The 16,140-nt window shown below is 34.3% G+C and overlaps 6 protein-coding genes across 6 annotated transcripts; 1 reads left to right on the top strand and 5 right to left on the bottom strand. All coding sequences in view use genetic code 12, as the record gives it.

Annotated features, from left to right (window-relative positions):
• Positions 1-281: 281 nt before the first annotated feature.
• On the top strand, positions 282-1,031 carry GIR2 (Gir2p; the record flags this gene model as incomplete). Its single annotated transcript, XM_049406944.1, has 1 exon — positions 282-1,031. The coding sequence occupies one exon, from the start codon at positions 282-284 to the stop codon at positions 1,029-1,031; it is 750 nt and encodes a 249-aa protein (XP_049263606.1).
• A 1,482-nt stretch (positions 1,032-2,513) lies between these two features.
• Positions 2,514-3,359, bottom strand: J8A68_003121 (uncharacterized protein; the record flags this gene model as incomplete). The annotated part of the gene is made up of 1 exon (XM_049406943.1): positions 2,514-3,359. The coding sequence occupies one exon, from the start codon at positions 3,357-3,359 to the stop codon at positions 2,514-2,516; it is 846 nt and encodes a 281-aa protein (XP_049263605.1).
• Positions 3,360-6,462: 3,103 nt separating this feature from the next.
• Positions 6,463-6,786, bottom strand: RPP1B (ribosomal protein P1 beta; the record flags this gene model as incomplete). Its single annotated transcript, XM_049406942.1, has 1 exon — positions 6,463-6,786. One exon carries the CDS (start codon positions 6,784-6,786, stop codon positions 6,463-6,465), a length of 324 nt encoding a protein of 107 aa, XP_049263604.1.
• A 393-nt stretch (positions 6,787-7,179) lies between these two features.
• MAM33 (Mam33p) lies at positions 7,180-7,971 on the bottom strand (the record flags this gene model as incomplete). The annotated part of the gene is made up of 1 exon (XM_049406941.1): positions 7,180-7,971. One exon carries the CDS (start codon positions 7,969-7,971, stop codon positions 7,180-7,182), a length of 792 nt encoding a protein of 263 aa, XP_049263603.1.
• A 421-nt stretch (positions 7,972-8,392) lies between these two features.
• Positions 8,393-9,931, bottom strand: CLB4 (B-type cyclin; the record flags this gene model as incomplete). The annotated part of the gene is made up of 1 exon (XM_049406940.1): positions 8,393-9,931. The coding sequence occupies one exon, from the start codon at positions 9,929-9,931 to the stop codon at positions 8,393-8,395; it is 1,539 nt and encodes a 512-aa protein (XP_049263602.1).
• A 3,100-nt stretch (positions 9,932-13,031) lies between these two features.
• J8A68_003117 (uncharacterized protein) lies at positions 13,032-13,571 on the bottom strand (the record flags this gene model as incomplete). Its single annotated transcript, XM_049406939.1, has 1 exon — positions 13,032-13,571. The coding sequence occupies one exon, from the start codon at positions 13,569-13,571 to the stop codon at positions 13,032-13,034; it is 540 nt and encodes a 179-aa protein (XP_049263601.1).
• Between the last annotated feature and the right edge of the window lie 2,569 nt (positions 13,572-16,140).

Below are 16,140 nucleotides of genomic sequence, written 5' to 3'. Positions count from 1 at the left end.
ATACTTAGTTATTAAATAGAAAGTAATAACTTGATATAGCCAAAGCTTGTTTAGATTATCCGAATAGAAAAATTGACATTTGTTCATAACTATGCTCAACATGCTTACATCTCTAAAACTGGAACCTCGTCTGATGTTGATACGACATTCTCAATTGAAAAACTAAATGTCGCATAGTTAATTATGTCGTAATATTTGTTCAGTTGTTACATAGTTAAAAATTTTCCAATGCTAAACTCAAAAGTCTAGGCAATCACTCATCACTAATAGTAACTTACAAAATGGATCCAGTTGAAGAACAACAACAAGAATTAGAAGTTCTTGAATCTATATATCCGGATGAACTTACATTACTTAATGAAACCACATTTATAATTCGAATTAATTTAGATACTCCATCAGAAAGAAAACATGCCCTTAATTTACAAGTTAAATACCCACCTACATATCCTGAAGTCATACCGGAATTATATCTAGACATAGCCGAAGATCAAGAAGAGGATGAGAGCGATGAGTATGATGATGATTATTATGACGATAATGATGATGATGAGGATGATGAAGATACAAAAGCTGCTAAATTAGCCTTAAATATGAGTGAAACCATTGAATTCACTCGAACTGAATTAAATCAACTTCTTGGTAAACTTAACGAAGAAGCAGAGATGAACATAGGTATGCCTTCGGTGTTTGCATTAACTACTTTATTAAAAGATGAAGCTGAATTATTATTTGAACAAATCTTAAAACAAAAAGAACAAGATTATGAACATGAACGAGAATTAAAAGAACAAGAAGAACAAAAGAAGTTTATTGGGACAAAAGTAACAAAGGAACTGTTTTCAAAATGGAGAGATGAGTTTAGAAAAGAAATTAAATATGATGAACAATTGTTGGAAAGATTTGAAAAAATGCATCAAGGGAAATTAACTGGTAGACAAATATTTGAAAAGGGGTTGGCTGGGAATGAAGATGATACAAATCCTAATGATGATGAAATAGTGGATAGTATGAAGAAGGTGACTGTGTAGACATCGACACCAAGGAGTTGAAAAAGTTAAATAGATGGGGAGAATTAATTATATTGTCAATAAATTTTTCTGATAATAAATAATATCAATGAAATGATTGGATGGATACTTAATACGGAAGTGTTCTATTTCATATGAAGATATCTTTATGTTGCAAGTTAGTTGCCAGCAGCAATTCTCGCGGAAGTTCACAGGATGATAAGACGTATGATAAGATAAGATTATTCCCTGTTCAAGTAATTCCGATACTTCATTACGGCTTATATGATAATCTCTTCTAAGACTACTCCTCTAATTCACTCATAACCCATCTCTCTATCTCCTTTTGTTTACAGTACGGATTTATAAAAAGTACCCCATATTACGTGGGGAATCAACGAGCCGGTAGATATGTACAAATGAGTGTAGTATTACTTGCGTTTATCCATTGTTTTATTCTAACCGATTCATTATAATTGTTTGCGGAAATTAAAAGTATTGCGCATAATTGTGGGGGCGCGTTTTTAACTACCGGTGGTGGGAAACATGTAATGCACTCTCCACACTTGATCGCAGACCTCACTAAACAGGGTGCAAAAAAAAGGGTAAACTATCCTCAAGAACTATTTAAGCTAACGGACCGGTGTTCTTCAGGCCGATAGCCTCTAGTAGAACCATTTCGTGAACGGCATTAATTCTGTAGGTAGGGCTGAAGCGGCTTCAATCTTTTTATGTTGCCGATCGTGCGGGATGAAAGAAAGAGACCATTAAGCCGCGAATCAAAACACGACACAAATTACATGAAACAAAGGCAAAGAGTCTCGGTTGTTGCCTGAGAAGAGTGTATTTACTATAACAGTATCACGGGGGAGTAAAGCAGTATCGGTTAGTATAAATTCTATCGGTTGGGGTTTTTATTTCGCAGCTTATTTTACATGTACTTTTACTGTTACAGTAAATGATTTTTCGGAAATATGTAAATTATCAAATAAGGTTTTATTTTATTTTTTTGTAGTTGTTGACTGATTGATTAATAAGCGGATTTATGTTTCAGAGATGATGCGTGGGGGATTCTTTTTTCGGACATAAAACCGCAATACGCGCGCGCGGAACAATAAAATCGAAGGAATTTTTAGTTCCGATCCTACAACGGGGTTTTTATTTTTCGCACTTTTCAGACAGTCATCGAAAGACAATTGTTCCGAAATCTGCTGATCCACCTCCACAAAACTTAATCCATCACACATTCAGACAGACAGAGAAATATTCTACAGACACTTTTAAGTAACTTAAATTAAAATATTGTTATAAATTAAAAAGCTATACGTGTTTCTCTATAAATTGCTTTCTATAAAATGAAATGAAAATAAATAATAATAATTGTTTAGCCATTAAACCCTTGTCTTCTATGTACATCAGTAACCTCTTCGTAATATCGTAAAACTTCATAATAATAATAATAATAAGCTAGTACTAGCAAATTGGAAAAACCATGTAATTCATCTAGAATACATGTTCCAATGATATTTGAGTAGTTTGATGTGTTATTATCATATTAGCAGCTTCTTCATTATGATGTACTAATTTTGGATACTTTTCTTTACCATGAGATTTAATGAAGAATTCATGTTCTTGTTCTTCTATTACCAGTGTTTCTTCATGCAATTCTTCATGTTCTTCAACTTCATCATCTGATAATGAACTAGCATATGTTAATTCTGGTAATGATGTTATACTTTCTTCGTCCTCTTCATCTTCTTCTGAATCACTTGAATATTCTTCATCTTCCTCTTCATTTTCTTCAATAGAATGAAGATTCATAACTGGTAGTTGTCTAAATGAAGGACCAGGTAATGTTCTTGGAGTGAAATTAGCTTGAGCTTCTTGGATTGGTTGTACTTCTTGGTCTTCTTCTTCGTCTGAATAATAATAATCATCAGAATCTGAACTACTTGAATATTCATCTTCCCATTCCTCATCTTCTTCTTCTTCTTCTTCTGAATCAGCTTCGCGCTGAGAATAATAATACATTGGAGCATATTCTTCAACAGCAATTTCTTCGTCTGAATCAGATTCTTCATCAAGTTCATATTCCACTATTGAAGTCTTGTATTCATGACGAGTAGGTTTGATTGGGACATTAAAACTAACATGATCTTTTGGTGCTTGTTTGGTGATGGTTGTTCTCTTTTCAGTTTCATCATGAATATAATCCATAATATTATCCAACATATTTGCTTGAACAACTAAATTTCTCAAAGAAGCTTTGGGGGAATTTGCTTCTTTGGTTAATTTTGATCTTACTCTTGATGCTAAGATATAAGTTTGTGCAAATGATAAGTCTGACATTGTTATTAACTGTTAACTATGATTGGTTAATATTGAAATGAAAAATGAAAATGAGAGTGAATTTAAAATTGTCTGAAAAATGAAATATCATGGTATATTTATATTTCTATGTCTGTCTGGTGATAAATTTAGTCATACTTTTAAATTTCGTTTCCTTCGGATTTATTTGTCATCTTAGATGCGTTGTTTATTTTTTCGGAAAGGAATTCACAAATTCAGAAATTGCGTATATTTTTATTTTTTATTTCCGATCCGATCCATTTCATGTTTTTTTTTTCATTTTCTGCGGTTAACTTTTTTACTTCCGAGTGTTTTTTTCCCCCCTTGTTTTAAGTTCAGACAGACGGTTTGCTGTCAATTTTTTTTAAAGAATTTCAAGATGCTCCGGAAATATGCCGCTAGAGATAAGAGAAGGGTTTACTACTTGATTTAAATAGAAACAAGTAAGTCAAGCCCATTCATAAACCATACGGAATAAAACAGGGTTTAAAATCGTTATCTCCATTACTGAAGAATAATATAATTAAAAGAAAGTAATTAATTAAATGGCATAGCCGTTTTTTGCTTGAAAAAGAAATTGCTCAATTTTTTTTTTTTTTTAATTTTTTTTTTTTTGTATGACTAACAATTTTAATAATTTGTAATCACTTGAAAGTACAAAACCACCTCTCCCTTATAGAAAACTCTACAATTTCTTTCATATGATAATTAATCAATTTGTAGAACGTATGATTTAGATGAATACTCTACATGAGATACCACACCACTTATATCTCTACACAATGTACCGTCTATCAATAGTTACTATCAACAGCCCCCATACAACAAACACAAAAAGCTCACATCATACGATGAGCAAAAAAAACCCTTAACAAACAAACAAATTCGCAGCCACATTTTATTCCTACGTACCCCTCCTTCTAGAACCACTATAGTTCCAAAACAACAACGTCTTTTTTACATAAAGTCATACAACCCCGGATTTATTTATTACTGCCTTAATTAACTCCTTTTAGTTGTCTTCCCTACCGGTAATGGCTTTTCAATCGGATCGCTTGAATAATTTTTACAATAGCACGTTTGCATTTAGAAGTAATGGCATGAGATTTTTCTAAAGAACAAAGCTTGGATTTCTGAACAAGAGCTTTCAACTGAACATGGGGTTTTGAAATGACATGATTTATTCTATTGAGCATAGGAGTGCTCTAGTGAATAGGAGTATGCTAAGGCTCGACCTTTCCAACCGAAGGGTGGTTTCCCCTATCACTCCCTATCTAACGCTCGCTCCCCTTCTATTTGATCTCTTTTTGCTGCGGTCCGTTTGATTCGGGTTTTATGATAATCTAAAACCCGTTTCACCCTTTTTTTGCATCTGACGTAATAAAGAATCTAGTTTGCAAAAAGCAATTAATTATTTTTAAAAAACTGTAAGTAAGCTGGTGTTACGGCCATTAAGGGGTTTCCCCATTTGGTGTTATACTCCGAACAATTCGCTTTGTTTTTTAAAGCCCGCGCACCGTACAGTTTTTGATCCAAGGCTGGGGTATAATACCTGGGGATTATATCCTTCCGCTTTTCATCTTTACTCTGTTGAATAATAGGACCGGATCGATGGTTGATTCTTCAATGATTCTAGATGAAGGGTTTATTGTGTATTGGTGGTATAATTATATTATTTATGCGATACGTACATAATTACTACGGGCTGCATTATGCGTCTGTATAGAAGAAATTTAGTTTTTCCGAGGTATAAATAAAAGTCTGGACCTTTTCCCACGGCCCGAGTTATTAATAAATTTTTACTTAGTTTGTTTATATAGAGGGATTTTCCTATATGATTTATAAATAAGAATTTGATAACCGGGACGAGTATAATTTGGTCCAACCCTAATGAAATTCGGAAAGCTGAGTGATTTTCTGGCTGTATCAAGGAACGCTACAGAAATTGAGGGATATCAGTAGAAATATCACATTTCAAAGATATGGTATATCTTAGCATCTGGATTTAAGCACATTAGAACACAAACCTTGAATAAGCCCCATATATATACTCTATACACTTTTAATTATCATTCGATTTATTCACCAGTAAACAATACGCGAATAAAAAAATATTGGTCCAGATTTTGGATAAAAACTACATAGAATCACGATCAAGTTGACGATGCAGTTGTTCATCATCCTACGGACAAGACGGTAACGCACGACGATACGTCAATAACGGTCATGACGTATCATCTTCCAAATTGGGTTTGGTTTCGTGACACATTAAAAGAAGAGGATTGTCTGTCAGATAGGAACTTTAAACAGGTATTTGTAACCACTGTTACTCCGATACCAGCACATATTAAGGGGATATTCTCTTTGAGTAAAAGTCGTGATCCGTCGTGCAAGAGCTTAATGTAATCCACTTGATTGCAACTCGACGTGGAAGAATTCATTTACTTTTTACGCTAGATATCGGTATCAGGTTGATCTCCTTCGACACATGCGAACGGACCTATACGCCAGACAACGAGGATAGACCCCCAGCTATCCGAAGGGGGGTCGATCTTCTATCCCCAGCTAGAGACATTTTGTCTAACTCATCCCTTCTGCTAGATGAATTATTGGCGGAGACATGTCATGTATCAGACAATCAACTTGTGAAATTTAATAGACTCACAAACGTCCGATACGAGACGATTAGGGAGCGGAATGATAGAGAAAGAGATGATAGCAAAGAAACTGCTCATTTACATCATTCTCTCAATGGCACGAGCTGATACTTTATGTCAAATCGGAGGTAATATCTACGAGATTCAATATCCTCAATTTGGCTCGTCTTATATCAATTGACAGGTGAATATAATCCTCTTCTACAATATTGGCGATGACTTTCCCAATTTCAAATATTCTCTAATCCCAATTGACGTTCGGCTTTTCTTTATAGGAACTTTTTATATTATTTTATAATTATATAAAGTTTTGAAAAAAATTATACAGAATGATGGATGCATGAATTGATTATGAAACTTCCGGGGTTGGGCAATAATAATAATATGTCATTAAAAAATCTTGTTGTATTTCATTAATTACTTTCTCTCAATTAAGTTTGAATTGTTTAATCGAATAAACCGAAACCCATGTCTTCATCAGATTCTTCAGCAGCTTCTTCTTCCTTTTCTTCTTCAGCAGCAGCTTCACCACCAGCAGCAGCACCGGCAGCTGGAGCACCAGTACCAGCAGCTGGACCAGAAGCGGCGAAAGAGAATAATAATTCCTTTAAGTTCTTACCTTCAACAGCCTTGGCGAAAACATCAGCCCAAACGGATTCGACTGAAGCACCGGCAGCCTTGGTGATGGCTAATAATTTTTGGGAGGTGATTTCTTGTTCAGCATCTGCTAAGATTAAGGCAGCGTAGGAAACGGAAGCTTCGGCGGACATGACTAGTATATTTGTATGTATATGTAAGTAGAAGGACTGTTTATGCTATTTTAGCAGTGCGGTTTGAAATATTTTCAGTGAAAATTGGTTGAATCCATAGTTTGGTGTGCGCATTAGAAAAAAAATTGATATTGGGTTAGACACGTACATTTGGGTTAGTTTTAGGGTTGGTGCCCTGAGATGCAATTTTCACGTGACATATTTGATGTGATTTCTCAGCATCTAATATGAGACTACATGTCCCACCATCAGCAATTATATTACTGCAAATAAACATTAATACGTATAAAGGATCAATTTTGATCATAATTTCAATTATATACAAGCTGAATCAAATAGCTATCCTTTGTACAGAAAAAAACACCAATAATAGAGAAAAAGTATTCAATAAACTTAGTTCAAGAATTTACCGACTGAAGATAACCAATTTCTGTACTCATCTTCTTCCTTGTGTTCAGTGTAGGTGATAATATAATCAGCCAATTCACTGTTAATACCCTTTTCAGCGAGATAAGTTTCGAATTCGGTTTGTAAAGATTCATCCAATTCAGAAAAGTTTGGACCTTGATAAGCAGCTCTTGCAGCATCAGCTTCACCAGCAGATTGTCTAAGATGCGCAGAGATATTATTATGAGGAGTGACTGATTCAACCAAGAAAGTTTCTTCACTACTTTGTAATAATAAATTCAAAATCAAACCGGTGTTTTCTTTTTGGTTTTCAACAACTACTTTAACATTACAGAAAGCTTGATCGTAAGAATCTTCTTCATCTTGTTCCATGTCTTCTTGTAATTCTTCATTCAATGGCAAAGAAGCAACTTCATCAATGTCAAAGAAAACATGGATAAGATTACCAGTTGATTTATCAACTTTAACTAATTCGACTCTAGATTCACCTGGGGTGGTGACAACTTTATAACCTTCAGTTTCTAAATATTCTTCATAAGCTGGATCAATTTCATTAGGAACAGCTTGAGCAAGCTTCAATTCTTCATTGATGACTCTTTTAAGTGATTTTTCTGGGGCATTGAAGTTAATGGCAGTGTTGGAGAAGGTACGAACATTGTTAATTAAAGCCAATTTAGGTAACGAGGTTAAAACTGGAATTGATCTCTTGGAAATAGCAGCAGTAGCTAATCTTTTAGATAATTGAGTACGTAAAGTAGTTGAAAGTAAGCCGGACATAATGAATTGAGATGGATGTGGGGTGAATTAAGAAGATCAACAGTATTAACTGTGTGTGTGTGTGTGTCTGTCTTCTCCCTTTAAGAAAAAAGGGGGATTACGGTGATGGGGCAAAAAAAAAACTTCGTGGTCGTGTACTTTTATTAATAATTGCGAGAACATTCCATTTAGTTGCAGCCAAATGAGAGAACGGGTACAAGTTGTCAGTAAAGCAGAGAACATTGTTAATAGTAACGATCTATACGCAATTCATCTAACGAGATTAGTAAAGTTTTGAATTAAGTAAAGTACAAAAATAGATATATAGACAATCTACTTACGATATTAAATGACATGAAGAATAGTCAATGCTTAGGTTGGTGAAGTACGATAAATTATATGGATGTGATGCTTTTCTCTTTCTCTAATGCCTTTATTATGTTTACATGGAATTGAGATACTCTTGGACAAATGTTGCACTTCTTCTGAATTTTCTGTCCAGATATTTTTCAAAAATAGATTTATGATGTATTTGTGCATCTTGACAACATTCCAATAAAGTTTGAGCTAAAGGCTTCAATTGCTTCTCAGTATATCCACTATAAAAAACATGCAACTCTGTCCAATGACCGTTCTTTAATAGTTTTCGTGATAAATAGTGTGCACCAGCAGCTAACCAACTAGGATGAGAAGCAACAAACCTGGCATCTATAACTGTGATTTCTAACAAATACTTTGCTAATGTTCTAGTTTCATAGTCGTAATTGTCAGCTTTTGATATCCTACGTAAGAAAGACATGGGTCCTGGGAAACCCATATCGAATTCTAGAACGTCAATCATAAATCGTTCAGCTTTGAGGAATTCATCTACCGAATATGCATTATCAGCCATATACGCCACTTCTTGTACAGTTGGACAATTGATTTCTTCATATTTTGCTGCAATAAATAATGCAACGGCTCCAACTAGTTGGAAACGTGATAAGGATACTTTTCGTTTGGATAAAAATCGATCAATATAATTTACAGTCAAGAATAATGTTTCCGGTAATAAATTGAATCGAGCATGAACTTGTACTACCCAATCTATTAAAACAGATCTCATATCCCATCTCAATTCATCTTGGTTATCCATATAATTCGGGTCGGGACGTAATTTTTCTTCCAATTCATGCAAATAGTTAAATATTTCTGGTGCATATTCTGCTACCATCGTTGGATCATATGTGTCTTCGTCCTTTTCGTCCAATATTGTTCGAGAATACTTTCTAATCACATATTTAATTTCGTGCATACATGCTGGAGTCCAGACTGGTGACATAGGGACATTAACCGGTGATGTCCTTGGATGTGCAATATGATGATTTTCCTGTTCATGATAGTCTGTTAAGGTGTGATGATGTTGTGATTCGATTTGTTTCTCGTGATGTATAGTAGTTAAATCAACATCCTGAACAATCTCAGATGTGATATCACCTTGTTCAGCTCGTGGGTTTATTTCCAACGATATTTGTTCTTGTTCATCATATTCATCATCTAATTTTTCAAAATGCTGTTCTAGTATTTCAACATCAGGAATATTTTCTTTATTTTCTTCTTGTTCATCTATGTTGTATTGAAAATGATTTACTGGGTCTTTGTTTATATCCTCTTTCAACAATGAGGTCTCCAATCGTGGTTTCTTAAATTGATGGAGGTTGGCCAATGGCTGCTCTATATGAGTTTCATGATGCTGTTTGTATATCTGTATTTTTCCTTGTGAATGAGAATGAGAATGTCCATGTCTTGGTTTGTAATTGCTAGTATAACTTTGATTCTCTTGGGACGTAAGATCACTCAATGCTTCTCTGTGATGATTCACTGTTGACAAGTAACTAGCTGAAGCATTATTCAGGACGGAAGATGTATTGGATTTAGGTTTTATTTGATGACTTGTAATTCTGTTTTCGTCACTAAAAGACGTTGTTTTTAATGGTCTCATTTGTGCGAAATGACAATCTTAATAAGGTTCGTAAAAGATTTGGATTATTGTTCTTGTCGACCAGGAATCAAGTCAATTATTATCTTAATGTTTCTAATTAACTGTATAATATGTTTTTGTAAAGGGTTATAACTTTGTGGATGAAAAAGTGATGGCTATGTAAACTTTTTGTCTTTGTTTACTTTTTTGTTTTGTTTGCTCAGTGGTTTGGGCGATTGCAAATTTACACTAAAAAGTAAAGGATACTTGAATTCACTAATAATGTAAAATAGTTGATAAATCGTGCAATAAACGAATGAAATTGTAGTAACTTGGTCTATTTCAAATGAATGAATGATATTTTCTTTCAAAAAGTATGTGAAATTTAAATGATAGAATCAATAGTTGGTATATGGGGATGTGTTTCTCTCAATCTAAAACTCAAAGCTCTCAATATATTTTTAAAATAAAGCGAGTGTGGATATTTTGTTTATATGACAAAATAGTTGGGATAAAGAGTATATGAGTTATAGTTTTCTGGGAAAACTTTTGGTTTCCTTTTTGCTAGCTACTGAGTTTTTGAAAATTAACTGGTGCCTTTCGGTATGTATTGGTAGTAGATTCTAGATGTTCAATGAGTCTTTAATTATACTTAGACCAAATGGTTGATACTATTGAAAGAAAAGGAAGAAGTGTAGAAAAGAAAGGAGAAACTGAAATTTTGTTTATTATTATTCAACTATTGCAAAGTTGGTGTCCTCATCCTAATAAAATTTCAAAGAATGTATTTTATTAAGAAAAATCAAAACATTCCACAAAAACACCAAATGTTTTTTGTTCCTTATTGTTAATTGTGACAGATTTTATTTGCACAAAAAATTCATTCTAATTCCTGACAACATTGGCTACAAGCTAGGAGCTAAACTAAAGATAAATCATATATACGTTATGTCTTTAGTAGGTAGTCTATGGGATATCAGATTGAGGGATCCAATTACTTTCAAGAACCTAGCTTCGTGGTACCAGATCGCGGGTTGCTGCCTAACAGTGCGATTTTTCCAAACAAACAAAAGTCGCTAGCGCGAATATCGCACCAGAGTTTCGAAGCGACCACATTTTTTTTCGCACGACCGCAGCGACGACGCGACCCAAAACAAGTTGGTAGCACGGTTGTGCTGCTTTGGCATCAATCAGAGTTTTATTTCTAATTTCTATATAAAATATAGCATCTTTTTCATTTACATTCAGACATAGCCATATTAAGCACAAAAATACATCTCTATAAAAGAAATCGTCTCAAAAATCAATTCCATGAAAGTCCGTACGAATCCGTATTCTTCTTGCGAGGTGGGGCAAATGCAGACTTTCGTTGACAAGCCACATTAAACAATGGTCCTCTATTTGTCACTGACATGTCCAAAATACCAACATTTGTCGTTGACTTCCCTCGTGTCGTGCGTGACCTAGCTATGACCATACTCTCCCCGACAACAGATTTATCTGTTTTCATATCAACCTAACAAGGAAAAAAGGTACCGGAAAAATTCGATTGTCCTAAAATTATGGCTTCTTTAGGATCCAATGCAGACCCTCAAGTATCAATTGACAACATCTGGAGTTTAGTCACAGTAGTCACTCGTTTGGTAAAATAGTCGACAAGAATAGTTTTTTGCCGTTGCCATGCTACAAATATTCTTCTTCATTGGGTGGCAATTATAGATCCACTTGACGGTGGTACTTCCTTTAAATTTTTGTAGTCGGCAATTTTTGGAATTTGAAATAGAAAAATTGAGATTTTTATACTTTTATATTCTAGAATCAGTTACTTATTGTTCCCAGCAATCACGTTTCTAGAATCTATGTATAATAGTTTAGTTATCAGATCTTGCAGATTGACACATTAGCCGCATCTTCTTGTTAAGGAAATTTTTGATCGAGGAAATATTTTTTCTCACACCTGGGGGATCTAAAAACCTTATCTAAACTTATTTCGCCATTACAACAATACGACCAGTAACAACGATAACAACCAAAGGAAGATTCCAAGGACTGTAGAAGGGTAGAGTTTACTCCCTTATATAGACAAGGAAATTAAAAGAATGAGGGTATACCTTTGGTAGGCAAGAACATGAACGATGTTGCAATCGCTGAGATTGTGAGCTCCCTGTGGCTCCCCCCTAAAGAGTTGGCATTACCACGTTGAACCTTGGCTTGTTTCCTAGTCGTTGTCAATCGATAGGGGTCCGTTCAGGAATGACAAATGAAAGAATAATTTCATATTCGATATTCCTCTGCTTTCCCTGCTGAATCATCGTGGTGTATTCCCACATGAACAAGGCGGTGTTCCAAATAATTTTACTTTTTTAAGCAGAAATAGAAAAAAAAGGGGGTTAAGCCACCAAACTACCCCTAAGCGAAAAAAATACCGCATTTCAAACAAAATTGTAGACAACGTTCTAGTCCTTCTAGATAACACAACTTAAGATGAATTGAGGTGGGAATCTTATCGAATTCGGGGGCTGGGAGTTTGTATTTTTTAGAATGACCATTGATACGCTATAGGACTTCTATGGAAGTTTATGATAGCTTTTTTCTCTCTTTACCCCCTAAGAAAAGCCCACCTGTTAAGAAAAAAAATAACAGTCATCTACAAAGAAACTACCAAAGTCATGACATGTTACATCGAAGTACATGTCTTGGCCAATGTTGCCAAAAGTTTGTCTGTCATATCTCTACCTCGCATCTTTGGTTTAGAAAAAAGAAGGTTTTACAGGTCAGTTTTGAAGGTTAATGAAACTGTACCATTAACTAAGTGAGCGGACTAGAGATCAAAACAACCACAATTTCTGAATTTGCTTCAGTCATACGGCTGGGCAGGGTATTTGTCTACTTCTTGGTCTGAAACTTTGCAACTTGTTTGTTTAAAGCAAAAACGATAAGATAAAAATTTCTATTAAAATTCTTTACTGAAATACATAAATTATACAAAATACAAAACTATAAAAGTCTCCCATTTTGGATCTACCAAAAGGAGTTTAATTAAAAGATTATTATGAAAGAATTGAAAGATTATGCTCTGGTGGTATCCATGACTGTACATGTCATTACATTGAGATTTCTATTATATTGATTCCCAATCAAACATGAGTTGCTCGAAATCAATTGCATCATTCTCCTGGAAATCTACAAAATTAGGTTGTTTAGGAGCTTGAGGACAATTTCTTTCCCAATCTATTATTCTTTCCTTTGGAGTTTGAAAACAATCAACGTATTGATAATTTGATGATAATGGAGTGCGAATTTCTTGGTGTTGTTCTAATGATGGTGGAGGGGTATTTATTATCATTTCCTCGAAGGAACGTTGTGGTAGCATACTTTCTTGTTCATTGTCTATAAGGTCTTGTACTAGTTGTAATACTTCATTTTTAACTAATGAGTCATCTAACATTGATAACTTGAATTGCATTAGAGATAACTTTTCCAGTATCCCTGAAGATGTTCTTTGTTTCTTTCTGATTGGATATGGTGTCAGTGGTGTATCTAGTAATGTGGTGTTGTAAGATTGTCTATCCGAAAAAATTGGGGGGGATAATTGTTCTTGTGCACAAGCTTGTGCTTTGGGGAGTGAGTAAGAGAAAGGTGATTGTAATTGTTGTAACATTGTTAATTCTTATATCATTTGTTTTGATACTTGATGCAATTTTTAATTAAAATTCTAAAATTGGAAAAGTAATGGTTTATTTATATGAAACACCAAAGAAAAACAATAATAAATATTACGTGGGGGGGTTGAGACTTTCAAAAAAATTTAAAGTTAAGAACTTGGTCTTTGTACATATAAAATAAAATATTTTTTGTCACTCTGGAAATGTGGTGAAATATGCAACTTTGCGCAGAAAAAAACTTTAAAAAATAAAATTTCGAAATTAATCTCTCATTCGATTTTTATTTTTTTACTTTCGTTTGTAGCATTGAAAGAAATTATTTTTCCATGCTTTATTGAGTTTTTTTTCTTTTCTACCCTCTAAAAATATTTTTAGAAAGAAAGAATGAGAACTTTCAGAAAATAAAAATAAAAAAAAGAGGCAAGCCATCAGACCCCCCACCCCCCAAGAAGATCTTCCTAGTATGATTCCAATTAAAAAAAACATAGATTGTAACTAATTAATCTATCTCGGAAAGAAATTGCCTCTTCTACCTGAAATCCTAAATGTGTGGATTCCCCTTTAGACTCTGAACGATGGAGGTTGACAATCACACATAAATTTGGCAGCTTTTAATTTTAATTGATTACTAATTTAATTAACAATTAAGTTTGTTTCCGCCGAAATTAACTTTTTTTTTTTTTTGGCTGTAAAAAAAGAAACGATTGGCGTACAGCTGGTAAATTTTGGCAGCAGTATGATTGCTTAATCATATTTTACATTAACGCCATGCATGAACATGAATATAGAACTCAGGCGAGCCGCAATAACGCTTTGCAATTGGAAATATCTCAACTTAAGACAGCGTTGCAGAGCTAGTCAAAGTTCGAATTTAAAAAAATCTCAAACTTCTGATTAATTTACTTTTATGAACGAATAAAAAGCTGCAAAAAAATGACAATGAAAAACGAGGGACAAGAAACATAGCAACAGAGAATGCTCTCCTAATATTGTGATTAATTACTCAGGAAACCATTGAATCGAGCGTTGACTCCTTTGACGATCCCGCAAGGAGATTACAAGATACAATGATATTGCATTCGGTCTTAAATCACCATGTGAGATGTGGTAACGTACCGTTTTTGTCCTGCTAATTAGTTGCGTTGAAACACAAAGCATAATTTGTAACAAATAGGGTAGTCGTTGGCCAAGTTACAAACTTGTTTTGGTTCACGTTTATGCAACTAATTAGGTTATAAGTCTGCCTGTTTCGAATAATATCTTTGTTCGGAATGTCGTTCTGTTTTTCCTTTGTAATTATGTGTAAGAGTTAATATTCGTTTGATCTGAGTCTGTGTAAGATTGAATTCTCGGTTAGAATGAACTTGTGTCATCCAGAAATAGTTCCTATTATTCGCCTAGCTTCAGGCGTGCTTAGTTGAGATCTAATTATTGACTCAAAGAACTTTTTGCGCTAATCTATGCTCTACTGTTTCCTTGGTCTTGGTTTATTTGGTGTCTACAGTGACCTTCCACATTTGCATATGTTTTCCAGTCTAGATTAAACACTCAAATACGGCCGTTTCAATTTGTTCTTATTTTTCCTGTGTTGGCTTATAACAAGATGTACAATAGGACTTGTGCGGCATTTAAAGAGAGTTTCCCGGAGACAGTCTATGGTTTTCAGTCTGGTAGATGCAAAGAAATTTCACATACATCATCACCCCCGCCATCTTTGACCAGGCCAACATATTTTCTATGACAATTGAAACAGCCAAGTAAATCTTTCCCAACATGATCATCTGATTGTTTTGACTATCAGGCGGCACTATATATATCAAGGGTAACCAAAGAAAACTTGACAGTTTCTTGTCTGAACATAATTTTTCAATAGAATCATGCGATGTAGACCAAGATTTTTTTTTCCAGGAATTTCGTAAACTTTTCGTAATTATAACACGTCACGAAAATAAATTGGATTTGTGAATTATTATTCGGCTACGAGGCATTGGTAGGAAGATTTTGGAGCAATTAACTATGTGTAGAAATATAGCCCCTATCCTATACCAACAAAATCTTTGTAGACTGAGGATATAAGGAGCGAGCAATATTGAAGAAGTTGCAGCTTTTTTTTTCTAAATTAAAAAAATGGACGCGCCTCATAATTAATCCGAATTAGGAAATTCGTTTTTGTAGAACTTGAATGAAACAAGAAGCAATCAAAAATTTGTGGAGAAGAACAAAGGAGACTGCACTCAATCACCAGATGGTTAGTTGCTACAATGGTGGGGAACAAATTTATCGGATAAGACTCATTTTTGGGATCTATTGTGTTCAAAAATATTGGGTCGTGCTTAGTTTATTCTCTCGCATCAGTTTATTATGCATGGGGCTAATGCCAATATCTGTCAACAGGTGCAAACTTAGCATGACCTGGACTATCTTGGAAATGTCAGCAATTGGGCTCTCACGAGACGAAGATTAATTTATATTACAATTAATAAATAATTGATTTCCTTGGAAGTGTCATTATCCTTTCGCCTTTGTTTTCCTTTGCTGGGTTGGTTTCATGAGAACCTCTTATGC

The sequence above is a fragment of the Hemisphaericaspora subhashii genome, assembly GCF_019202705.1.
Source record: "Hemisphaericaspora subhashii strain CBS 10753 chromosome Unknown scaffold46, whole genome shotgun sequence".
Taxonomy (NCBI): Eukaryota; Fungi; Ascomycota; class Pichiomycetes; order Serinales; family Debaryomycetaceae; genus Hemisphaericaspora; species Hemisphaericaspora subhashii.
Note: the sequence above shows the minus strand (reverse complement) of the source record. Positions and strands in the feature narration are given on the sequence as shown.